This window comes from Rana temporaria, chromosome 4 (genome assembly GCF_905171775.1).
Source record: "Rana temporaria chromosome 4, aRanTem1.1, whole genome shotgun sequence".
NCBI classification, from domain to species: Eukaryota; Metazoa; Chordata; class Amphibia; order Anura; family Ranidae; genus Rana; species Rana temporaria.
The window spans coordinates 375213421-375240249 of record NC_053492.1 but is presented as its reverse complement, the minus strand read 5'-3'; the positions used below and the strand labels follow the sequence as shown (position 1 = coordinate 375240249).

The window sequence follows — 26829 nt, the reverse complement described above, 5'->3', positions numbered from 1 at the left end:
GAAATATAAAAACACTTCATAAACATGAAAACCTACCAGCAAGAGAGCCATGAGCAGATGGAACCACTTTTGTTTTGGCATCCGATAGGCGAGAAATGCTGTTAGCTCTGGCTCTTGGAGAACTTTTCCCATCGGTTGTTGGAGTCATTTTAGAACCACTTTTAAGTGCATATTCTGAAGCTCGTGAAGATCCAGAACCTCTCGTTATTGTTGCTTCTGAGTCACTGCGTGCAGATAAAGAACCAAGCCTTGTTCTACGAGGCTGTGCAAGCAAATCTATTCTTGAAAATGGTTTCCTACTAGCAGATTGCTTTGATGTTGAACTTGTTGTCGATACTTCGGAGGCTACTGATGCTCTATCAGTATCTCCAATCTCCGTGTCTGAAGTTTCACCTAAGCGTGACCTTCGCAAAAGTGAAGTCCTTGTTGGACGAGGTCTAGGAAGAGTAACTGGCTTGTTAGCCGCAGCAGTTTTTATTGCAGTAAACTTGTCATCTACAGAGGCAAACTGAGATTTAGAGTGTGACCTTCCGGAATAGGTTTCTTGATCAGAAGATAAAATGTCTGATACAGTAGAACAAGGTAAACTAGAGGTTTGATCATCGTCCGTCAAGTCAAGGGATGGTTGTCTGTTTCTTGCACTATTTCGAAGAACTTTTTGAATATCACTTCTGCTTCCAGCCTCCCTAACGTGAGTTTTACTTTTTCTTTCTGTTCTTTCACGAGTTATGGAAACTGATGAACTGAGTGGTTCTTTAGAAGGAGATGATGTTGAGGATTTGTCCTTGTGCAGACTGCTAAGGGTTTTTCGTTTCTGCTGACACTTTCTATCAGTGTCATTCGCAATATAACTAATAGTGCTTGCAGTATCAACATCTGATTCAGGGGATATAGAATTTTCTTGGGTATAGCTAGGAGTTTTTGGATCATCATCAATTTTGCCATCATCCCTAAGCTTTGCTTCAAGAAAAGCCATGACTGCTTCTGTATCCTTGAGCAACAGAGTAGTATCCATGCTGGAGTCAGTGTCTACAGAGTCACTTCTGCCTCTTACAGTGTTCATAGATGTAAAGGGAAAGGTAGGTGATAGTGTAGGCTGCTTATTAATGTGCGGAATAAGTTCTATAGGTACATTTGAGCTAGGCTTATCTATAGTAAAACTGCCTTGTCTCACAAGTGGCTTGAAGTTTTCTTTTCTATCAGTTTCAACACTTTTCACACTATTACTGTTTGAAACAACTTCACTTTTCTGACCAGCCTTCTTCTGAGAGGTTTCAGCAGCCTGCAGTAGCTTGTGGGCATTCGGAGAGGATGAACCACTTGGTTGGATAACTGGTGGCTTGTTGAACAACTTTGGAGAACTCAACAGATCTTTAGCCTGCTCAAGGTGGGCTTTATATACCGCTTGCTTCCGTGCAGCGAGTAAGGCATCTTTCTTAGCATCAAACCCCAAGGAAGAATAGTCCGTGAGGGTTCCAGTTTTGTCCATTGAAGTTTCCATAGGTTTATCTTGCTTAGTTCTAGCTTTCCCATTGGAAACATACAGCTTGTCTTTCTTACCTGAACGAATATGTGATTCTTTCTCTTGTAACTCTGTATCTTGTTTTTCCCCAACATCTGACCTTAGTGTTTGCTTATTTGTAGAAACGTGGGAGCTGGTTTCCTCTCTTGGAAGCTTTGGTAAACTTCTCCTTTTACGATCACTTGCACAAGTCACTGAGGCAGCAGATCCATTACTCTTAAGTGACATTCCAGATTCACTCAGATCTGCATCTGAAAGACATGAGCAATACAGGTTTTTTTGTTTTGTTTAGGAAGAAATAATGTGCAAACCTTTAATTCTATGTACTTAAAACATACAATGCTTTCATAATAAAAATGCTAATAACAGAAAGATCATTTATTTAAAAGCATATAATGTAATAGTGTTACCATTTTGGCATCTACAGTAACCAAAGAACATAAAACCAATTAAGTTTAATAAAAAACAAAACTGTCCTATGCTTCATATACACCGATCAGCCATACCTTTATGACCACCCACATAATATTAAGCACTTCCCAATGGCCGTACAACTTTGTACGGCCGCAGGGTGGCTCTAAACCTCTAGGAGGCCGTCTTTTTACGGCCTCCACTCCTCCTGGCCACTGGGGGGCGCCGCATCACTGAGATGCCGATGCTCGTGCCTGGCGGCCGCGATGTCGGCCAGGCACCCACGATCGGCGGTTACAGCGCAAAGGACATGGATCTGTGTGTGTAAACACACAGATCCATGTCCTGTCAGGGAGAGAGGAGACAGATCTGTGTCCCTTTTACATAGGGACACAGATCAGTCACCTCCCCCAGTCAGCACCCCTCCAAACACAGTTAGAACACTATGCAGGGTACACATTTAACCCCTCCCTCACCCCCTAGTGTTAACCCCTTCAATGCCAGTCACATTTATACAGTAATTAGTGCATATTTATAGCACTGATCGCAGTATAAATGTGAATGGTGCCAAAAATGTGTCAAAAGTGTCCGATGTGTCCGCCATAATGTCGCAGTCCCAATAAAAATCGCAGATCGCCGCCATTACTAGTAAAAAAAAAAGATAATAATTCTGTCCCCTATTTTGTAGGCACTATAACTTTTGCGCAAACCAGTCGCTTATTGCGATTTTTTTTTTTTAAATTGGACTATTTATTATAGCAACAAGTAAAAAATATTATTTATTTTTTTTTAATTGTCGCTTTTTTTTTTATAGCGCAAAAAATAAAAACCGCAGAGGTGATCAAATACCACCAAAAGAAAGCTCTATTTGTGGGGAAAAAAGGACGTCAATTTTGTTTGGAAGCCACGTCGCACGACCACGCAAATGTCAGTTAAAGCAACGCAGTGCCGGAAGCTGAAATTTCGCCTGGGAACGAAGGGGGTTTATGTGCCCAGTAAGTTTTCCCCAGACAAAACACCCCTGAACCATCAAGGCATAGATGCCGCTAGACCTCTGAAGCTGGCCAGCTGATCAAAACAAAATGAACAGATTGCCCCATCCACACATTCGAGGTGCATGAGGAAATCCTCCCGACTTTGCTATTGTATTCTGACAGCGGGGATTTCTGAAATAAAATAGAGAGAGTGAAAACCAGATTGTAGTATTGGATAGTAATGAGAGCTAAACACTGGTACAGACCCAGCTGTGGGTGGAGAGGATTAATCTCATGGTAAAACTCCTAGGATGGAAACCCTGAGTCACACACCAAGTGAAAAATGCCTTCCACATTCGATACAAGACCTTGTAGGACTAGCTTTCGGCAACACAGGAATCACAGGCTCACAAATGCCACTCTTTCAAAACCTGAGCTTTTATAGTCATGTTTTTTTATCTAGCCAATATGAAGCAGGATGGTAAATCGGTCTTTTATACACAAGACCATGATGATCTGGCAGAGATCATAAAGCGTAATCTAGGAGACGTACATTCCACCATAGCCACTGCAGACCAATGGGGATCACCAGAATGCCCTTCATCTCAATCTTGCAAAACAGGTGATGACGTTTCAAGAACTGAAAGGCATAGACTATTTTCATCCAACAGAGTTACCAGAGTAAACAGTGCTTCCACTGGAGGATTCCTGTACCTGGAGACAAAACTGTCCAGTTTGTTGTTGAACTTGGAGGTCAGAAGATCCACATCCGATGTCCCCCACCTGTGACATAGGTCATGGAACACTTACGTGTATAGGGACCACTCCTCTAGGTCCAAGTGCTGCTGACTAAAAAAGTATGCCCGACAACTGCCAATGCCTGAAAGGTACATGGTGGATGGATAAGGCAGGAACGTGAAGTTCTGCCCAGGACAGAATTTGATCTACCTCTCTTGTCACAGCAAAACTCCTGCCTCCTTCCTGATGGTTTATGTACACCACCGCTGAGGCATTGTCTGACTGAATGGAGGGTCCCACAGCAACATGCAGGAAACACTGATGTGCTGCAAAGATGGGAAAATGTAGGTAGGCTACAAAGTCTCACTGTTAACCACTTAAGCCCCGGACCATTTTGCAGCTAAATGCCCAGGCCAGGTTTTGCGATTCGGCACTGCGTCGCTTTAACAGACAATTGCGTGGTCGTGCGACGTGGCTCCCAAACAAAATTGGCGTCCTTTTTTCCCCACAAATAGAGCTTTCTTTTGGTGGTATTTGATCACCTCTGCGTTTTTTATTTTTTGCGCTATAAACAAAAATAGAGCGACAATTTTGAAAAAAATGCAATATTTTTTACTTTTTGCTGTAATAAATATCCCCCAAAAACATATATAAACAATTTATTTTCCTCATTTTAGGCCGATACAAATTCTTCTACCTATTTTTGGTAAAAGAAATCGCAATAAGCATTTATCGATTGGTTTGCACAAAATTTATAGCGTTTACAAAATAGGGGATAGTTTTATTGCATTTTTTTTTTTTTTTTTTTTTTTTACCACTATTGGCGGCGATCAGCGATTTTTTTCGTGACTGCGACATTATGGCGGACACTTCGGACAATTTTGACACATTTTTGGGACCATTGTCATTTTCACAGCAAAAAAGGCATTTAAATTGCATTGTTTATTGTGAAAATGACAGTTGCAGTTTGGGAGTTAACCACAGGGGGCGCTGTAGGAGTTAGGGTTCACCTAGTGTGTGTTTACTACAGTAGGGGGGTGTGGCTGTAGGACTGACGTCATCGATCGAGTCTCCCTTATAAAAGGGATCACTCGATCGATACGCCGCCACAGTGAAGCACGGGGAAGCCGTGTTTACACACGGCTCTCCCCGTTCTTCAGCCTCGGGGAGCGATCGCGACGGAGCGGCTATAAACGAATAGCCGGGCCGTCGTCCCGGATCGCTCCCCGAGGGAATCCGCCCGCCGCACGCAGCGGGGGGGGGGGGGGGGCATGATCACGATCGGACCCCCCACCCGCTAGAAGGCGGGGACGTATATATACGCCCATCTGCCTGTCCGTGCCATTTTGCGGACGTATATAGTCGTGAGGCGGGCGTTAAATGGTTAAAGGGAAGCAATGACAGGCCTGTTGGATTTCATAAGAACATCTAAACTCGAATGAAGATATTCAGTGCTTTTAGATCCAACATATCATGGATGACTTATATGGGTCTGGGAATAGGGAGGAGGTGGTAAGAAATCAAGGACAGAGCAAGGTGCGAAAATCCATCTTGTAACTCTTCGATACCATTTCCCAATTCCCAAACCCAGGCATCTAAGATGCAAGCAGCTCAAACGTTTGCAAAGATAAGCAAATGTCTCCCCACTCTGAAGACTGGGGAAGCACCTTCATGCCGACGAAAATGTTCTGAGTTTGGAGGACTTTGAGCTCTTGACCTTGCAGGTGGACTAGGAGCCAAGCTTGAGGGTCTGGAGTGGAAAATAAAAAGGATGTCTCCTTACTGATTGAGAAGGACACGACTTCAGTGTCTGTTCCTTAGGCTTCTGCAGAGGAAGATATATACTCTTGTCACCAGTAGCCTCTATGTTAATATTGATAAGAGTAGATTTGAAGAGAGATTGTCCCTCAAAAGGCAAAGCGGATCAGACACTCTCTAACGTGCAGATTCTACAGTCCAGCAATTTAACCAAAGTGTCATTCGTGTATGTATGGACAAGAGACAGTAAAGCAGGGGAAGAGACATGATGCCTCCAGCTGCCTGCCACAACTGTAGCTTAAAGTGGTTGTAAAGGCACTTCCAGGTTCACCTTACAATTGTCCAGTCCAGCAAACTCCAAAATCCAGGAGAAGGATAATTATGCTGCAGATAGGACCACTAACAGCAATCTATGCAATTAAAGCTATAAAACTTCAAAAGTTAGCTGAATAAAACACGTCAATCCTCAAGGGACACTAGCAAAAACTGGGAGCATGCTGGTAGTAGGAGGTGTTACACCCTAGGATGGCCCATAGTTTTTTCTTTTGCCAGTGTCAACACCTTTTGTAAGGACTTGCTCTTTCTCTCAATGGACTAGAAATAAATTGAGTCCCTTTCATTATGGGTCGTTTCCACTGATAAACTATAACAGTAGGGGTGCAACGGATCAAAAAACTCACGGATGTGATCGATCCTCGGATCAGGAGTCACGGATCGGATAATTTTCGGATCAGCAAAAAAAAATTATTTATGTAAAAAAGTCGGATTCAAGTCTGGGCTCTAGCTGGGCCAATGGCAGGCCACTTGCGTAAAAGATAATATTACGCTAAATTGATATAATCTAGATTTTCAATAAACCAGAACAAAAACCTGAGTGAACATGCTATTGCAAAGCAAAACCCTCTTTGTCATTTTTGTTGTCAGTGTGTAGAAATTGCAGTTTATATTTCAGACACTAGGGGGAGTTGCTGAATTTTGACAGTTGGTAAAGCAGACATGCATAGCTATAGGGAGTTAATAGCTTTGAGCTGTTATTTGTTATTGCCGATCTGTAATTGGTTGGGGTGGAGCAAGATGGCCGCCGCTCCGGAGCTAGGCTGAAGCCGGGGACTTTCCTACGGCCGAGGCCCCGGAGCGCTCCGTGGATCGCGTGGTGTGCCGATCCGAAAGGGGTGACCCGTTCGGATCACGGATCGGTGACGATCCGTTGCACCCCTATATAACAGTGTCTCTAACACTGATTACAAGCATTTTTCAAAGGCCTGTTGAACATGTTTTCAAAATGTCTACATGAAAATGAGTATGCAACAACTGTAATAGTAGCAAAACAACACTAATAGTAGAAGTAGTATTCAAAAAAAGAGAAAGTACCATTTTCAGCAGGAGGTGAAATATTGGATTCGCTCTGTCCATTATCTTGTCCCACATGATTAGAAGCCAGACTGGCCCATTGTGATACCCAACGTTTTTTACCTGATGAAGTCACATCCTGAAGCAAAAAAAAAAAACATCAGAAAGTTAAAAAGCAACTTTAGCAATCAAGTAAAATAAACAAGTGAAGAGTGAATGCTAAATATAAAACAATGTGAAAAACTTCCCAAGGCGCATAAAGCGCGTCACCAGTTTTCCATAAATAGCCGACCTGCGAGTCGACTCTATACGGCGCCTGCGCCCGCCTTGTAGAGCTAACTGTGCAGGCGCCATATAGAGCCGACTCGCTGGTCGGCTATTTACGGAAACCTGGTGACGTGCCTTATGCGCCTTGGGAAGTTTTTCACCAGACGTCAATTATCTACCTCCTGAATAGGGACGCCCAGTCCCGCGGGAATCAGAACCCGGAAGCCGGGGGGAAAATGACAATATAACGGTATGTACGGAGAAAAAAAAAAATACCAGCATACTGTTCATGTCGGCAGTATGCTGGATGTAATGTTAGAAAATTGTTTTTAGGGTGAACCCCCGCTTTAACACAGAGTGTAATGTTTGGGCATACAGCCAAGATAGTTAACATTGCTGATTGGAGGAAAGGCACACACCCCCTCTCGTCATAGGCTGAGACTCTCAGAGCTGTTTTGTAATAGGAGCTGCTCTCTGCTAATCTATTTTAGCAACCTCCTTTGACAAGACAAAAGATTCAAGCTGCTTTTGTCTAAAAAGTAAAAAAATATGTCAGGCGTTCTCAGGCTGATAACAGAGGAAACGTTCAGAAGAGAGCTATAAGACTTAGGTAATTGAAAAGAGATAACAAAATACTGCAGATATATGTGTCCAGCTCAAAATTTCATGAATCGGGTTTACATCCACTTTAACGAGAAAGGCGCACATTGACCAAAGTGATAGAAGATCATATGTTGGAGGTGAGCTGCTATATGGCGGTGGAGGGTATATCATGTGGTGATTGATTTCAACACAGAAGAATGCAGTAATATCATTTGCTGATAAATTTGGACATTTGTGGCACTTTATTTGCAGATGTGATATATTTGATTAACAGAGACATTCACATTGTTTTAAATGAGAAGTCCAGCCTGAGCTCATTTGGCTGGGCTTCTCCTATGGGTCACAGCGGTGCAATTTGTTTTGCACTCATGTGACCCGTTTTCAGCAGAGAGTGGGCTGAAGTCCGCGCTTTGCTGACATCACAGGAATCAGTCAACACGACAAAGTCTGGATCCGCCAGCTGCCTGGACTGATGCTCATCTCAACCTCTCAGCGAGCCGCTGAGAGCCTGCCCCGGCCCCTTCACAGCTCAGCATTCCAGTGAGCGTGGAAGAGCAGAGCGGAGAGATGCTGATAGACAGTAAGCAGCTCTTTGTTCAAGGAGCTGAAGGAATCGAGCCATCTGCGATGTTTGATCGCTTGATTCTCAGTGCAGAAGCGTCCTGGGGGACAGACGATGCTGCATCCACCTAGGTAAGGATGAAACGGGCAAAAAAAAAACATACTTCTTATTTAAACATTTCACTTGGGATTTTACATATTGATGGACACCTTTTGTTGTTTATGTGAAGGAGATATCGATTTGCAGGGCTGGGTCATTTTCTGTACATCAGGCTACAACAGGCTTCAAGAGTAGGGGTTGCTTGAGCCAAATAACTGCCCGGCTTTATTTTGGCATTTTGAAGAGGTGATATACAGGAAACCAATTATTTAGATAGAGGGGCTTCCATCTGTACAAAATTAAAATTAGAACTACTAAGCAGGTAGACTGTCTCAATTCAAATGCAAGGTTGTAATTTATCAAGTCCTGTTGCCAGTAGAGAAAACGAAAACATTGGGGCCATCATGCAACCATTAAAGAAAAATACGATTTTTGAACTTGCCATAAATCATTTTCGTGAAGTCAGTTAAAGAGTAAGGCCCCTTTCACACGGGGCAGATCAGTAATGATACGCCCCGTGAACCTCCACTTGCTCAGCGGGGATCGCTCCGTTGATCCCCGCTGAGCCGGCGGATGACAGGACGGTCCCCGCACACCGTGTTCACCCGATCCGATCGGCGGATGGAAAAGTAGGTTTTTCCTCCGTCACACTTGGGCGGATCGGAGCGGGTCGGATGTCAGCGGGCATGTCACCGCTGACATCCGTGGCTCCATAGAGGAGCACGGAGCGCCCGTTCAGGTCCGCCTAAAAAACTGGCAGGCGGACCTAAACGGGCTGCCTGTGTAAAAGAGCCCAAACTCCACTTTTGTTAAGCAAAAAAAAAAATTCCCCTCTGGGTGATGTTTTTACAATGAAAGTATTTTAACAGATTTTGTTGCAGAGTTCTACCTTGTGTTATTCTGAAAAAATAGCGGTTTGTTTGTCTGTGTTCATAGTGAATCCAATCTGAGAATCTAAATGATTCAGAGTAGAACTGGGTGAAAGTGCTGTGGTCAGATGAGACCAAAATCAAGCTCTTTGGCATCAACTAAATTAGCCGTGTTTGGAGGAGGAGGAACGCTGCCTATGACCCCAAGAACACCATCACCACCGTCAAACATGGAGGTGGAAACATTATGCTTTGGGGGTGTTTTTCTGAATCAGGTTCCGCATAGATCTCCCTAAGATCCGACAGGTGTAAGTGACTTACACCGTCGGATCTTAGGCTGCAATCTCCCGCTGGCCGCTAGGTGGCGTTTAGTTTTTTGTACGCGACGAATATGCGAATGAGGAGTTCCGCCGATTCAGAAATGAACGCCCGCCCGTCGCTTTTTTTTTTTACGTCGCTTGCGTTCGGCTTTTTCCAGCGTATAGTTACCCCTGCTATGTGAGGCGTATCCTATGTTAAGTATGGCCGTCGTTCCCGCGCCAAGTTTTGAATTTTTACGTCGTTTGCGTAAGTCGATTCAGAATACGGCCGGACGCAAGTTACGCTCACGCCGAAACCAATGACGTCCTAGCGACGTCATTTGGAGCAATGCATGCTGGGAAATTTAGCCGGTGGCACATGCGCAGTTAAATCGGCGCGGGGACGCGCCTGATTTAAATAGTACACTCCCCCTAGCCGCGGAATTTGAATTCCGCCGGGTGGTTTACGATATGCCGTCGCAAGTTTTGAGGTAAGTGCTTTCTGAATACAGCACTAGCCTCAAAAACTTGCGCCGGCGGATCGTAAATCAGATAGATTACGCGGATCTAAAGATCCGCTAATCTATCTGAATCTACCCCCACGGAGAGGATCTGCAAAGAGGAGTGGGACCAAATCCCTCCTGAGATGTGTGCAAACCTGGTGGCCAACCACAAGAACCGTCTGACCTCCGATTGCCAACAAGGGTTTTGCCACCAAGTAAAAGTCATGTTTTGCGAAGGGGTCAAATACTTATTTCACTCATTAAAATGCAAATTAATTTATAATTTTTTTGAAATGCGTTTTTCTGGATATTTGTGTTGTTATTCTGTCTTTTCCTGTTAAAATAAAGCTACCAATAAAATAATCACTGATCATTTCTTTGTCAGTGGGCAAATGTACAAACTCAGCAGGGGATCAAATACTTTTTCCCCTTGCTGTATTAAGTGGTTGTAGACAACGGTGCAGGCGCACTGGGAATGCCGGATTTGTGAATGGCTAATGCCGGCCTTGACAGCTACCGCGCGCATGCGCGGAGTAACGTCGTCGCCGCTCCGGCAAATCACAGCCCCGGATCGGCGATACCCGGAAGTAACCTTTCCGGGGAGATGAGGACGGCTTCGGGGGCTTTGATCTAAGGTAAGTAACTCATAATGAGCTAGTATGCTAGCCATACTAGCTCATTATGGCTTTGTCTTGCAGGGGTTTTTTTTCTGGGTTTACAACCGCTTTAAAGCTGATCTTCACTGCATCTGAACACCACAAACCAAAAACTTTATTTAATTAATTTTTAATATTCAAAGCAAACTCCCCATCCACCCATGTCTCCATGCTTTATTTTTGTTGAGAAATACCTCTGCCCTTAGCTCAAGCATGCAAGCAGGAGAGTGTGCTTAGCTGAGAAAACCCCTCCCTCCTCTCCACCCCTCCTGAAGACTCCTGGGATCTATGAAATCATTTGCCTAGGCAAGAAACCAGGAAGTAACTGAAGACATGTAATATATATATATATATATATATATTATATATATATATATATATATATATATATATTATATATATATATATATATATATATATATATATTTTTTAAATATGATACACTTTCCTATCTATTTACTAATGCTAGTAGCATGAGGATTAAAAATATTTCATATTGATTGGGAGAGTGATGTTCCACTTTAAATGTGGCGCTAGATTTCCTGGGAAATGCAGTCTGCTTTTAGGCAAGAAGCTGACATAGGAAGCAGCTTAAATTAACTAAAAGGATAAAGAAAAGAGCAAAAGCTGCTGATAGGAAAGTGGAGAAATAAAAGCAGATTTTTACAAGAAAAAAAAAAAAATTTGCGGGAAAAAAAATGCTGTTTTATTAATTTCATACTGCTTGTTGTAAATATTTAATGTGGGGAGTATGACATTAAATCTCCTTTAATGGTATTAAAGGTCAGAGACAAAACACTGCCAGAGATGTTGCCGATTGATCCAGTAACACTAGACCAGTGCTTCTCAATTATTTTCTGTCATGCCCCCCCTAGGAAGAAGAAAACATTTCGCGCCCCCGCGCGACTGTAAATAGTATCATTTGTCTATAAAATTGTTATAAGTACACCTCTGCATAACACTGTATCCACATATCCCCCCACACAGTATTGCCCTTCTTCACATATCCCACCACACACAGTATTGCCCTTCTTCACATATCCCCCCACACACAGTACATGACCCCATCACATACCCCCCCACAAAGTATTGCCCCCTTTACATGACCCCCATCACATATCCTGCACACTGTTTCCCCCATCACATAACCCCCCTTTTCCCCCCACAGCACAGCCCCCACAGCTCGTCCTTAACATTTCCATATATTTTTCCTCCCTTCCTCCCTCTCCACTCCTACCTGTAACTTTTCAGCGCGGAGAGCAGGAGGCAGGACATTCGTCAAGTGAAGACGCAGCAGCACTGGGCGGGGCGGGGAGACTTTTGGGGGAACTTGGGTGATTGGCTGCTAGGACCGCCTCCTAGCAGCCAATTACCTGCCATCCAACATGACAGGCTGCTACCTCTCTGGTCCCGTCCCCCAGTTCAAAAATGTCCTGCCTCCCGCCGTCCGCTCCTCTAACTAGCTGAGGAGGCTGGGGACAGAAGCGGATACTAAATGGCGCGATCGCCGCGGTCCGGAACGAGCCCCCCTTTATGGAGCCTCGGGCCCCCCCTGGGGGGCGCGCCCCACTATTTGAGAAGCACTGCACTAGACTAAGGTCTAGAAAGCACCGCAATGCAGAGCACAGTGCTTGAAGATCACATTCAAAACTAGCCTTGCACATCCCATCTAATGTATATGTCTACGTGGTATGGTCCAGATATGGCCTCCAAAGCTAATGCTGAGGAGCTACAGATCCAGATAGCTGCCTGATGATGACCAGCTCAAGCTGCAGTGCAGCCAGGAATTTTGAATTATGTTACCATGAAAAAAAAAAAAAAAAAAAAAAAATATTATATATATATATATATATATATATATATATATATATATATATATATATATATATATATATATATATATATATATACACACACACACACACACACACACACACACAGGGCTTTTTTTTCAGGGGGAACTTGGGGGAACTCAGTTCCACCACCTTTGGTTCAGACCCTTTGGTGCCTGCTCACCACAATCACTTGTAAACACAGAAGTCTGGTTTCTGTGTTTACAAGTGACAGCTCTGCACTCTGTGTGTAACCCCCCTGAACTCTGCACTCTGTATGTAATGCAATCCTGGTATTTAATGCCCCTTTAAGACCCTTCTACTGTTTGTGAAATCTGAACGGGGTCGTGGTTGAGTTCCTGCACCTATTTTCTGAGAAAAAAAGCTCTGTATACACACCAGCAGTGTAGCAAGAATCTTGTCTGTCACCAAAAGAGCTGAACCTCCTAGGACAGTGGTTCTCAACCGCAGTCCTCAATCACCCCCAACGGGCCTTGCTTTGGGAACTTCCTTTAAATAAAATAGCTCTCATCATACCATCTCATTGATAATAATTTAACCACTTCATTACTGGGCACTTAAACCCCCTTCGTGCCCAGACCAATTTTCAGCGCTGACGCATTTTGAATGACAATTGCGCGGTCATACAACACCGTACCCAAATTATATTTTTATAATTTTTTTCCAAAAAAAGAGAGCTTTCTTTTGGTGAAATTTGATCATCTCTGTGATTTTTATTTTTTGCGCTATAAACATAAAAAGACAGAAAATTTTGGGGAAAAAAACACAATATTTTTTACTTTTTGTTATAATAATATCCCAATTTTTTTTAAAAAAAAATTTCCCCTCGGTTTAGGCCGATACGTATTCTTCTACATATTTTTGTTAAAAAAAAAATCAGAATAAGCGTATATGGATTGGTTTGCGCAAAAGTTATAGCGCCTAAAAAATAGGGGATAGATTTATGATTTTTTTTTATACTAGTAATGGCGGCGATCTGCGATTTTTTTTGTCAGGCCTGCGATATTGCGGCAGACGTATCGGACACTTTTGACACAATTTTGGGACCATTCACATTTATACAGCGATCAGTGCTATAAAAATGCACTAATTACTGTATAAATGTGACTGGCAGTGAAGGGGTTAACACTAGGGGGTGAGGAAGGGGTTAAATGTGTATCCTGGGTGTGTTCTAACTGTGTGGGGGGAGGGGACTGACTGGGGGAGGTGACCGATGCTGTGTCTCTATGTACAAGGGACACAGATCGGTCTCCTCTCTCCCTGACAGCACGTGGAGCTCTGTGTTTACACACAGAGCTTCACGTCCCTGCTGTCACTGACAATCGCGGGTACCTGGCGGACATCGCAGCCGCCAGGCACACACATCGGCTCCAGAGCGATGCGCCGGGCACAATGTTTCCCCGCTGCGTGCCCCCAGTAGCGCGCACGGGGAATGACAACAACAGGACGTCCGAAGACGTCCACTCGGCACTTGAGAGCCGCGCTGTGGACGTCTTTCGTCTATAGCGCGGATCCCAAGTGGTTAAAGCACCTGTGCAAAGTAAAGGAAAACCTGAAAACATGGCCCGTTGGGGGTATTTGAGAACTGAGGTTGAGAATCACTGCCACTAGCCATAAACTGAGGAGCCTTGTTCACTTTGCTAGTGTTCTAACCTCCCCTATTGGCAGTATAATCCAACTGTTTTTGAATTCCTATATCGCTCAATAAATGATGGAGACATTCTTTTTCAGGTAAGGGACATTTCTGGAAAGCCGCACTACAAAAATTTGCCTTTATTTTAAAAAGATATCAAAAATACATGTCACAGCAAAATACAGGACCGAAGAACTGACGCGTTTTACACTTTCAACAGTGCTTAATCATATAAATTAAGCACTGTTGAAAGTGTGAAACGTGTCCGCTCTTCTGTCCTGTATTTTGCTGTGGCATGTATTTTTGATATCTTTTTACAATAAAGGCAAATTTTTGGAGTGCGGTTGTCCAGAATTTTCCCTTACCTGATTGCTATATGCATAGCCTGCACCTGCTTCTTTAATCCTGAGGAGAGATTTATTTCCACTGATCCACCTGGTGCGGTTACCTCCCTTCCCTTTCTGTTCTGAGAAATTCTTCTTGCAAGCATCAAGTTGCCAGTTGTCAGGACAAGTCTGATCACTAGAACACATAGCTAGAGAACTTACCACGGGTTGTTCTCCTGCTTAGTGTGGTCAGTTTTTAATAGAAAAGCAGACTGGCAGGAACTACATGAATTTTACACAAAGGAAACAATACAAAGAGAACAGGATATGTTTCATACAAGTATACGGTACAGCAGGCACATATCAGGAATAAGAAATGTTGGATTTACATACTCTTTAGTGCATTCTCTGCATCAAAGTAAAAAAAAAAAACATTATGTACAGCCCCCCCAAGCGCTCATTTTATACTTACCTGAGCCCGATCTTGATCCAGCACTGTGCGAGAGAGCAGCGGAACTGCTCTCTCCCCCTCATCACTGGACTCAGTGATAGCCCTGCGTGTCATTGGCTTCTGCCAATCACAGCCAATGAGGAGGGACCAGGGGCGGGGTCGAGTCACATGGCGAGTCTCAAAAGACTCACACAGCATGACTCGGGATCAAAGCCACAAGTAAGCCGCTTCCTATGGTGGCACATTATGATGTCACACATAGAAGGAGGAGGAGTAATAAGAAGCACTTAGAGGGTAGTGGGACATTTTTAGAAGACAATTGTACAAAAAGTTTAGTCAAAAATAAAATTTAAAAACCAGGGAGATTACTTGGTACTAATCAAATGTGTCCCTTGTGTGCTGGTTCCTGCATTAGTGGAAATCAGCCTTTTCCAATTCCCCAAACACACAGACATAAACACATACCCTTCTACAGCAATCTTCCAATGGGGAATAATAGAGCAGAGGGATCTGTCGTATTTATCCATCAAGAGAGCCAACTATGCCCACCTCCTCCATTCATCCAAGCTGTACTATAGCACTTCCATGAATTAAACGTAATCTATGAATGGTGAGGCAGACCTTTCATTCATCTGCTGTCCTCCATTTAAAACTAGTTTACTATAGCTTCTATGAATGGAGGGGGGGGGGGGGAGGGCAGGCATTGTCGGCACTCTTGATGAATGCATAGGACAGGTCCATTGGATTTATTAAAGGGGTTGTAAACCCTTATGGTTTTTCACCTTAACGCATTCTATGCATTAAAGGGGTGGTTCCCCCTAAAACAAAATTCTAACAATACATTCGGATGTCTGCTTACACTGCGGGTAGGCTGGCTTTTGTTTTTTTGTTTTAGTACATACCTCGATATCGCCGTTTCCTCGCTTGGCGGTGGGCGTTCCTAGTTGATTGACGTTCCTCAGACGTGCGCATACTGCGCGTCACGACTTTCCGAAAGAAACTGAACGTCGCTGCGCAGGCGCCGTATAGAGCCGACTCTATACGGCGCCTGCGCAATGACGTTCGGCTTCTGTCGGAAAGTCGTGACGCGCAGTATGCGCCCGTCTGAGGAACGTCAATCAACTAGGAACGCCCACTGCCAAGCGAGGAAACGGCGATATCGAGGTATGCACTAAAACAAAAAAACAAAAGCCAGCCTACCCGCAGTGTAAGCAGACATCCGAATGTATTGTTAGAATTTTGTTTTAGGGGGAACCACCCCTTTAAAGTAATACTAAAGCTTCACATTTAAAAAAAAAAAATAATAATAATAACAAACATGTCATACTTACCTCCACTGTGCAGCTCGTTTTGCACAGAATGGCCCCGAACCTGGTCTTCTGGGGTCCCTCGGCGGGTGTTTTGTCTCCTCCCCGCTTCCGATAACCCCCTCTGGAAAGCACTTTCCCAAGGGGGTTACCTTGCCCGCGTGCTCCCGAGTCCTGTATTTGGCATCCATAGCCGCCAACTACAGGACTCTGCCCTGCCCCCGAGCCCCACGTCATTGTTTGATTGACAGCAGCGTGAGCCAATGTCTATGCTGCCATCAATCTATCCAACGAAGAGCCGAGAAGACCGGGCCGAGATCAAGCGCGTTTTCAACGCGGGACTTTCAAGGGCTCAGATGTTTATTCACCATATTGCATAGGACGCATTAAAGCGGAGCTCCACCCTAAAGTGCAACTTCCGCTCATCGGATTCCTCCCCCGCTCCGGTGCCACAATTGGCACCTTTCAGGGGGGAGGGGGGTGCAGATACCTGTCTAAGACATGTATTTGCACCCACTTCCGGGCAGAGGCTGCAGGGAAACTGAGGGCAATACGCCACTTTCCGTGCCCCCCCTACCCGCCTCCTTGTGTTCAGGGAAACACACGGCTCCCAGAACACAGCAGGGAACAGTGAGGACGGCACATGCGCAGTAGGGAACCGGGCAGTGAAGCCGCTATGCTTCACTTCCCGATTCCCTCACCGATGATGGCGGTGGGGGCAGACGAGAGACGAGCGTCTTCTGCTGCCGACGTCGCTGGACTCCAGGACAGGCAAGTGTCCATATATTAAAAGTCAGCAGCTGCAGTATTTGTAGCTGCTGGCTTTTAATATTTTTTTTTTTTTACGGCGGAGCTCTGTTGAAAAAACATGAACCCTTACAACCCCTTTAAGGTGAAAAACCTTCTATAGTGCTGCAGCCCCCCAACCCCGTTTTACTTGAACGCTGTCATCTTATGGCCGGGAACGAGCACACCAGATCTAGCTGGTGTCTCGTGTCCCGACTGGATAGATTGCTAGCAGCGCAGCCCTTGGCTCTTGCTGCTGTTAATCCAATCCAATGATGCGGTGCCAGGAGGAGGGCCGAGTCCTGCATTCTGTGTGAATGGACACAGATGCGGGACTCGGGAGCGCGCCCGCATGGGTGCCCACTTTAGGAGAGCCTTCTCCAATGTGGACACTCGATGTAGGGAGGAGCCAACGGTGCTGCTGAGGGACCCCAGAAGAGGCGGACCAGAGCCACTCGAACTGCACAGTGGAGGTAAGTATGACGTGTTTATTATTTAAAAAAAAAACATAAGGGTTTACAACCCCTTTAACCCCTGTCGCACTGAACGATTGCGGTGGCGGGTGTGGGGATCAAAAGAGAAAATTTCAACTAAGGCAGGATACGGCAGCACAAGGGACATATTGCACTGATAGTAACATCTTTTGTGATTCCGATTTTTTATTTTTTTTGGACAAAACTCAGGCTTTAACACGCAATGGTTCACCCAATTTTGAAAGATAAGCTTTGGGTGTATTTAGCATTTATAGCATACAAAAGAGTATTTTGCAAGCACGCTATTTTATATTGTAACGCAAGTATTTCCCCAAAAAAGCATTCATTGGAATCAGAAACGACCTGTGACACTAGGTTTGACTTGTGTCTTATTTCAATTTCACCTACTATGTAACTATGGGGGTTATTTCCGAAAGGCAAATCCACTTTGCACTAAAAGTGCAAACTGAAAGTGCACTTGGAAGTGCAGCCGCTGTAAATCTGAGGGGTAGATCTGAAATGAGGGGTGTAACGGTACGGCCCGTGGGACCCAGAGGCTCTTGAAGGATGTGGGGTACTCCTGTTTCAGCTTCACCAGTGACTCTTAGGTCATCCTATGTCCACTAGGGGCATAGGATGACTGAGAAATGATATATTGAATTACATGAGATGGGACAGTAATGATAATTCACAATGTATTGCAGGATATCTTGAAATATTACAGGTGGTTAATTCTGAACACAACCGGTCAATAATAGTGTGATTCATTCAATGTGGGGACACATACTGTTAAGATGTTAAGTGATGTTAATCACCTCCAGCTACATGGCTGTAGTGCTAAAGCTTGCTGTGATTGCATTCTATTGTCTATTGTGCTAATTAAAGCGGAGTTCCGGCCACAATTTTAAATATAAAAACTTTTTAAATATAAATACCCCTGTAATACACAAGCTTAATGTATTCTACTACAGTTAGTCTGTAAACTAAGGTCCGTTTTGTTAGGTTGTTACAGCATTTAGACACTTTATAAAATAGAAATTGACTGGGGCCATCTTAAGTGTGGGCATCATGAAGCCAGACTGTATGACTTCCTGGATTTCAGCCTTGCATATCTCGCACAAGCAGGGTAATATGTTTTAGATCAGGTTTCAATAGCAACGGGAGTGTCAGAGAAAGTTGCCGCACCCTTATCTATGCAAACCTCTCCTCCCCTCCTCCCCTCCTCCTTCCAGGAACCAGTAAATATACTAAATAATTTGTTCCTGTGCAGATATATACAGTATACATAACAATATTATACATATCTCTCTTGTTATATGTGTAGTGTGTATACATATACTAGACATGTGCACTGTCAATAAATTCATTTTTTTTTAGTTCCGTTTCGCATTAGCCGTTATTTCGTATTTTGTGCCCGAAACTCAATTCGGATTCGTACGAAATACGAATTTTCGTTAGATTCGTTAATTTTTCATAATAATTATCAACATTCGTTATAATGAATTTAAAAATATGGACGCTTAAAGAGGACCATCCCTGTGCTGTGCTGACTTCCGTTGGCTGTAGGGATGGTAGAAACCCCTCACAATGAGCACAGCAGGAGTACAGCCACAGGAACTCAGCACAGCACAGGGATGGTGGGAACCCCTCATAATGAGCACAGCAGAAGTACAGCCCCAGGCTTTCAGAACAGCACAGGGATGATGGGAACCCCTCATAATGAGCACAGCACAGGGATGGTGGGAACCCCTCATAATGAGCACAGCAGAAGTACAGCCCCAGGCTTTCAGAACAGCACAGGGATGATGGGAACCCCTCATAATGAGCACAGCACAGGGATGGTGGGAACCCCTCATAATGAGCACAGCAGAAGTACAGCCCCAGGCTTTCAGAACAGCACAGGGATGATGGGAACCCCTCATAATGAGCACAGCACAGGGATGGTGGGAACCCCTCATAATAAGCACAGCACAGGGATGGTGGGAACCCCTCATAATAAGCACAGCACAGGGATGGTGGGAACCCCTCATAATGAGCACAGCAGAAGTACAGCCACAGGAACTCGGCACAACACAGGGATGGTGGGAACCCCTCATAATAAGCACAGCACAGGGATGGTGGGAACCCCTCATAATGAGCACAGCAGAAGTACAGCCCCAGGAACTCAGCACAGGGATGGTGGGAACCCCTCATAATGAGCACAGCAGAAGTACAGCCACAGGAACTCAGCACAGCACAGGGATGGTGGGAACCCCTCATAATGAGCACAGCATAGGGATGGTGGGAACCCCTCATAATGAGCACAGCATAGGGATGGTGGGAACCCCTCATAATGAGCACAGCACAGGGATGGTGGGAACCCCTCATAATGAGCACAGCAGAAGTACAGCCCCAGGCTTTCAGAACAGCACAGGGATGATGGGAACCCCTCATAATGAGCACAGCACAGGGATGGTGGGAACCCCTCATAATAAGCACAGCACAGGGATGGTGGGAACCCCTCATAATGAGCACAGCAGAAGTACAGCCACAGGAACTCGGCACAACACAGGGATGGTGGGAACCCCTCATAATAAGCACAGCACAGGGATGGTGGGAACCCCTCATAATGAGCACAACAGAAGTACAGCCCCAGGAACTCAGCACAGGGATGGTGGGAACCCCTCATAATGAGCACAGCAGAAGTACAGCCACAGGAACTCAGCACAGGGATGGTGGGAACCCCTCATAATGAGCACAGCATAGGGATGGTGGGAACCCCTCATAATGAGCACAGCATAGGGATGGTGGGAACCCCTCATAATGAGCACAGCACAGGGATGGTGGGAACCCCTCATAATGAGCACAGCACAGGGATGGTGGGAACCCCTCATAATGAGCACAGCAGAAGTACAGCCCCAGGCTTTCAGAACAGCACAGGGATGGTGGGAACCCCTCATAATGAGCACAGCAGGACTACAGCCACAGGAACTCAGCACAGCACAGGGATGGTGGGAACCCCTCATAATGAGCACAGCCGGAGTACAGCCACAGGAACTCAGAACAGCACAGGGATGGTGGGAACCCCTCATAATGAGCACAGCCGGAGTACAGCCACAGGAACTCGGCACAGCACAGGGATGGTGGGAACCCCTCATAATAAGCACAGCACAGGGATGGTGGGAACCCCTCATAATAAGCACAGCACAGGGATGGTGGGAACCCCTCATAATGAGCACAGCAGGGGTACAGACCCAGGAAGTCAGCACAGGTATGGTGGGAACCCCTCATAATAAGCACAGCATGAGTACAGCCCCAGGAATTCAGCACAGGTATGGTGGGAACCCATTATGAAGGGTTCCCACCATCCCTGTTCTGTGCTGAATTCCTGGGTTTGTACTTCTGCTGTGCTCATTATGAGGGGTTCCCACCATCCCTGACTTCCTCCTGCTTCCTCCTTCCCCAGCACAGCACATTGCCACCATAACATCGCACACCGCATCGCCCCAGCACACTGTATCGATCCCAGCACACCGCATTGCCCCCGCCAATTGGAAACGCCCCCCACCAAATTGCATGACATTGCACCAGCACATAGCATTGCCCCGCTACCAAATGGCATCGCCCCAGCACATTGCATAACCCCCCCCCGCCAAATCGCATCACCCAAGAACATTGCATCGCCCCCCCCGCCACAGGACATTGCATCGCCCCTCGCCAAGTTGCATCGCCCCAACACATTGCATTGCCCCCCGCCAAATCGCATCACCCCCAGCACATGGATGCGTTTTACGGGCACAGTGAGGCAGCGTTTGGCACAGTCGATGTGTTTGACGGGCACATTGAGACAGCGTTTGGCACAGTGGTTGTATTTGATGGCCCAAGTGAGACAGTGTTTGATGGCACAGTGGGGCAGCCGTTTGATGGCACAGTGGCTGTGTATGGTGGGTGCAGTGGCAGCGTATATGATAGAGCGGAGCTTGCTATCTCCCACCAACACTACCCCCCCCCCCCGCCGAGTACATAATTAGTGTGGTGGGTGGGCGGGCAGGCCCGGATTTACCACCTTTGCCGCCCCAAGGCCGAGTCCTTCAAAGCCGCCCTCCCCCATGTGATAGAAATTAGAAAAGAGTGGCAGCGGTGGTGGTAGGATGGGATCAGTGGTGAGGGTGGTGGTTGGGGAAGATGGGATGAGTGGTAGTGGCGGGGGTGGGATCAGTGGCAGGGATGGTGGTTGCTGGATGGGATCAGTGGTGGTGGTGTAGGAGTATCAGTGGCAGTAATGGTGGTGGGGGGTATCAGTGGCAGTAATGGTGGTGGGAGGGTATCAGTGGCAGTAATGGTGGTGGGGGGGTATCAGTGGCAGTAATGGTGGTGGGGGGGTATCGGTGGCAGTAATGGTGGTGGGGGGGTATCGGTGGCAGTAATGGTGGTGGGAGTGTATCGGTGGCAGTAATGGTGGTGGGAGGGTATCAATGGCAGTAATGGTGGTGGGGGGGTATCAGTGGCAGTAATGGTGGTGGGGGGTATCAGTGGCAGTAATGGTGGTGGGGGGGGGTATCAGTGGCAGTAATGGTGGTGGGTGGGAGGGTATCAGTGGCAGTAATGGTGGTGGGAGGGTATCAGTGGCAGTAATGGTGGTGGGAGGGTATCAGTGGCAGTAATGGTGGTGGGGGGGTATCAGTGGCAGTAATGGTGGTGGGGGGGTATCAGTGGCAGTAATGGTGGTGGGTGGGGGGGTATCAGTGGCAGTAATGGTGGTGGGGGGGTATCAGTGGCAGTAATGGTGGTGGGAGGGTATCAGTGGCAGTAATGGTGGTGGGGGGGTATCAGTGGCAGTAATGGTGGTGGGGGGTATCAGTGGCAGTAATGGTGGTGGGGGGGGTATCAGTGGCAGTAATGGTGGTGGGGGGGTATCAGTGGCAGTAATGGTGGTGGGTGGGGGGGTATCAGTGGCAGTAATGGTGGTGGGAGGGTATCAGTGGCAGTAATGGTGGTGGGAGGGTATCAGTGGCAGTAATGGTGGTGGGGGTATCAGTGGCAGTAATGGTGGGGGGTATCAGTGGCAGTAATGGTGGTAGGTGGGGGGTTTCAGTGGCAGCAATGGTGGTGGGGGGGTATCAGTGGCAGTAATGGTGGTGGGTGGGGGGTATCAGTGGCAGCAATGGTGGTGGGTGGGGGGTATCAGTGGCAGTAATGGTGGTGGTGGGTATCAGTGGCAGTAATGGTGGTGGGTGGGTATCAGTGGCAGTAATGGTGGTGGGCGGGTATCAGTGGCAGTAATGTTGGTGTGGGGGGAAATCAGTAGTGTTGATATTGACTTGTGCCCGTGAGTGAGGGCAGCGAGGAGAAGATGGGCAGAGCCGGAACTATACAGTGTGCCCGTGAGTGCTGGCGAGAGGAGACTGTGCCCGGAGCCGCCCCCGCCCCCACTGCCAAGTTTTTTCTGTGTGCCCGTGAGTGAGGGCGGGGAGGATGGGCGGAGCGGGCGGAGAAGATGGGTGGAGCGGGCGGAGAAGATGGGCGGGGACGATACAGTGAGCCCTGAGTGCGGGCGGGAGGAGACTGTGCCCATGAGGGTGGCGAGGATAGGCGGAGCCGCCCCTCCACTCACTGCCGAGACTTTGTAGTTTGCCCGTGAGTGAGGGCGGGGAGGATGGGCGGAGCGGGCGGAGAAGATGGGCGGTGCCAGGACTTTCAACTGCGGCGGAAGTCCCGCGATACTTCAGCACGGCAACCTTTCTGTCTCCTGGGATTGATGATAAACATCTCCCAGGAGAAATAGCAGCACTGGATAACGCGGCAAGGTCGATGCGCCGCGGCGGATGAAATACATTTACAGAAACAACACAGTGAGTTTTTAAATAAAAAAAAAAAACATGCCAAATATAATTAAGGGGGCAGTGTGAATTAGAATGGTATAAACTTGAAAAAAAGGGTGGAACTCCGCTTTAAGTATGCTACTGTGGAGATGTGGAATGTGACTTAGCACCCTCTAAAGGTCAGACGTCTGACTTATGTTTACAAAGGAATGTGTATTGTGTAGCAGGTGAGAATAGCTTATCGCGGAGTCAGAATGTCTGTCTAAGATGTGGATTGAGGGGGACTCGTTAGGAACCATTGTATGATGTTGTGGGTGGAGTGTGTCATTGTCTTTTTGAATACTGCAGCATGCTTTTGGTTGCCAACTGTATAAAAGCCTGAGTTTTACCATTAAAAGATCTATCCGTTTGGAACCAGAGAACAGAGCTGTGTCTCGTTTGTCTGGGGAATTTTTATGGGTCCGGTCTGCTGGATTGTGGAGTGTCGAGAAGCTGTCGTGGGTTGGTGGAATGGAATATCGTAAACGGCGTTAACCCCTGACCGTTACAAGGGGAAGCTCTGCTGATATTATCCAATCATGTGCAAGCTAAAATGCTGTTTTTTATTTTCCTTGCATGTCCCCCTCGAAACTAAAGTGAACTTTCAGTGCAATTTCAAGTGTAGTTTGCACTTGTAGTGCAAAGTGGATTTGCCTTTCGTAAATAACCCCCAATGTAATTAGCAATTAATCCAAAAGCTGATATTTGGGTTACCGTCACACATGGTCCTTCAGCATCCTCCTTGCTATTTGCCTTTTCAGCAAGATGACTGCTCCTGTGATCCGTCTCCAAGGAAGGCAATTCCACACTGTCAGATGTAATCCGCTTACTAGCTTGTCGATGTCCAAGGCTTCCAGAGCTCCTCAATAAAACATTTTGTGAAACTAATAAAGACGTGCAAGGCTCTTCAGATTTCTGTTTAAGCAGCAGTTTTGCATGTTGTGTGCTATGAATGACTCTATGAGATGAGGCAACAGACTGTAAACCCAAACACAGCCCTTTAGGATCAACAGATGAGGCTTTGACTTTATCTATCCTTGACTGTGGGATTGGATATGGAGCTTCTGGGCCGGCAGTGCTGGTGTTCATAGAGAAAGAATAAGAACGTCTTTTTCGCGGGTGGTCTTCGTCAATAAACTCGATCAAAAAAGCAGTCTGACTTGCGGTTTCCTGCTGCTTCCCTCCGGTCTGAGCCTTCTGCTCCAGCCTTTTCTGCTCTATAAGACCCCGTCTCTCATAATCTTTTAACTTGGCACACTTGTTTAAATGCTTTAATGTTGCACTATTTTCATAGTCACTCTGAGTTCCATCCTCGTGTTTGTTGCCTAAAAAAAAAGTAAAGAATACATTTTAAATTGACACAAAAAAAAATAAAAAAATTCTTCCTTTCCATATAATATATCATTCATATATAATATAATGTTTAAGTTTTAATTTTTAGTTTGTTACTTGGAAAAAAACATCCTCCTCCTGCTCTTCCCCCTGTAAGATCCCATCTCCAGCACAAAGATTCCCCTGTATCCCTCCTCCAGCACACACATTTTTCAGTATGGCCTCCTGAGTCTCACCCCTGTGCAATACCACCCTCACTTCCACCATGCACAGTATTTCTTATAAAAATAATGTACATGTCTTAACCATGGGCACTGCTAACTGTGTGTATTAGGACACATGTCTGTCTTTTCTCTGTATTTTGCACACCGCTCATTTCCCAGTGTCCATCTTAAATGAAACACAGACATCTCTAGCCAGTTGCAACCACAGCAGATTATGCGAGATAACCAGTTACCAGTCGGCAGCAAATGTTCCTTAACCCCTTAAAGATCAGCCCCCATTGAAAGAGCAATACCTGTTAAAGCAGAACTTCACCCAAAAGGGTTAAACTTTTGGATACTTTTTTTTTTGGGGTGGGGGGTAGTAACTGGTTTTGACAGGTACCCGCTTCTACTCGGATTGTTTAGGCCAGGGGTAGGCAACCTGGGGCCCTCCATCTGTTGCAGATTTACAAGCCCCATCATGCCTCTGGGGGAGTAATTGTAACTGCCAGACTTGCAATGCCTCATGGGAAATGTAGTTCCATAACAGCTGGAGGGCCCCAGGTTGCCTACCCCTGGTCTAGGCGATCCTAGTGGAAGTTCGGCTCCCTCTCTCTGCCCACAGACTTTTCCAACACATCACAGGGCCGCGCAACCATTCACACAGTGCAGCATGGCCCATGCACACGCAGTGGGAAGCCGGTTGTGAAGCCGCAAGGAATAACAACTGGCTTTGCAGTAAGCATGGTGACATGGGAACCAAAGACTGGGTAAGAACTAGCCCGGGTGAGGACAGTGCTGGATTCCTGGACACTGAAGAACCTCTTAAACAACTATATGCCATTACATCCAGCATACTGCTGACATCTGCAGTATGCTGTTTTTTTTTGTTGCTGTACTTACCGTCTTATAGTTGTTTTCATCCGGCTCCGAGTTCTGACTCCCGCGGGGAATAGGCGTTCCTAAGACAAGGCATAGATGATTGACGTGCGGGTAAAGCGTCACGCCTTCCGAAAATATCCGAGCTGGGACTCGGCTCTATACGGCGCCTGCCGTGTAGAGCCGACTGCGCAGGTGCCGTAAAGTGCCGAGTCCCAGCACGGATATTTTCGGAAGGCGTGACGCGCTTTACCCGCACGTCAATCATCTATGCCTTGTCTTAGGAACGCCTACTCCCCGGGGGAGCGAGAACCCGGAAGCCGGGTGAAAACAACGATAAGACGGTAAGTACAGCGGGAAAAAAAAAATCCAGCATACTGTCGATGTCAGCAGTATGCTGGATGTAACGGTATATAGATGTTTTAGGGTGAACCCCCGCTTTAAAGTGTTACTAAACCCAGAACCTGCATTCACTATGTCTGGTCTCCCACAGTACACACAACACGTAAATGCAATTATTTTACTAAATATAAACGGCTAAATACCTTTTCTCATCAGTATATAAGCAGTCTTGTGGCTTCTATGAGCATCTGGTTAAAGCTTGTAGGAGGAGGTTTCATTCTACTCTGACTGTCCTATGAGGCTGCAAGACCCCTGATCCTCTGTTTGGACAATGCCGATTGGCCCTGTGTTGATCACATGCACCCTCCCAAGAAAAAAATAAAACTCTCTAGCAATACACACCAAACTCAGCATGTGCAGTGTCCCCAAGCCTCTGTTTTAGCAGGATATGGATAGTCCCAGGTGAGTGTGTCACAGGTATCTTTTTATATCCTTTTCCATCTTTATAAAGTTCCATTACTTTGTTACGCAGGTCTTTTGACTGTTCTTTTCTACCTCCTCATGGCTCAGTGTCTAGCCTGCTTAGGGCATCTATTGAGAGCCAACAGACTCATTGACTATTTATACCTTTTTTGTGCGAGTCCAAGGCGAGCTCAGTCATACAAATGTATGGCTGAATTTGCATTGCACAGACATCACGTGCAACACTGTATCCTGGCCTAGGACAACAAGGCCCAGGCCTAGGGGGGGCAGCACAGTAAGAGTCCCCACCGGCTTGCGCTACACTGTTAGT

The 26829-nt window shown here is 46.2% G+C and overlaps 1 protein-coding gene across 4 annotated transcripts in view; it reads right to left on the bottom strand.

The window, feature by feature from the left end:
* The window catches only part of CEP170 (centrosomal protein 170), a 155110-nt gene that overhangs the window by 61207 nt on the left and 67074 nt on the right, over nucleotides 1-26829 (bottom strand). For all 4 annotated transcript variants that reach the window (XM_040350988.1, XM_040350990.1, XM_040350989.1 and 1 more), the window contains exons 9-11: nucleotides 23995-24605; nucleotides 6775-6892; nucleotides 37-1773 (exon numbers count right to left, since the gene is read on the bottom strand). In XM_040350988.1, coding sequence (XP_040206922.1) covers nucleotides 37-1773; nucleotides 6775-6892; nucleotides 23995-24605 — 2466 coding nt within the window. The remainder of the gene's footprint in view (nucleotides 1-36; nucleotides 1774-6774; nucleotides 6893-23994; nucleotides 24606-26829) is intronic.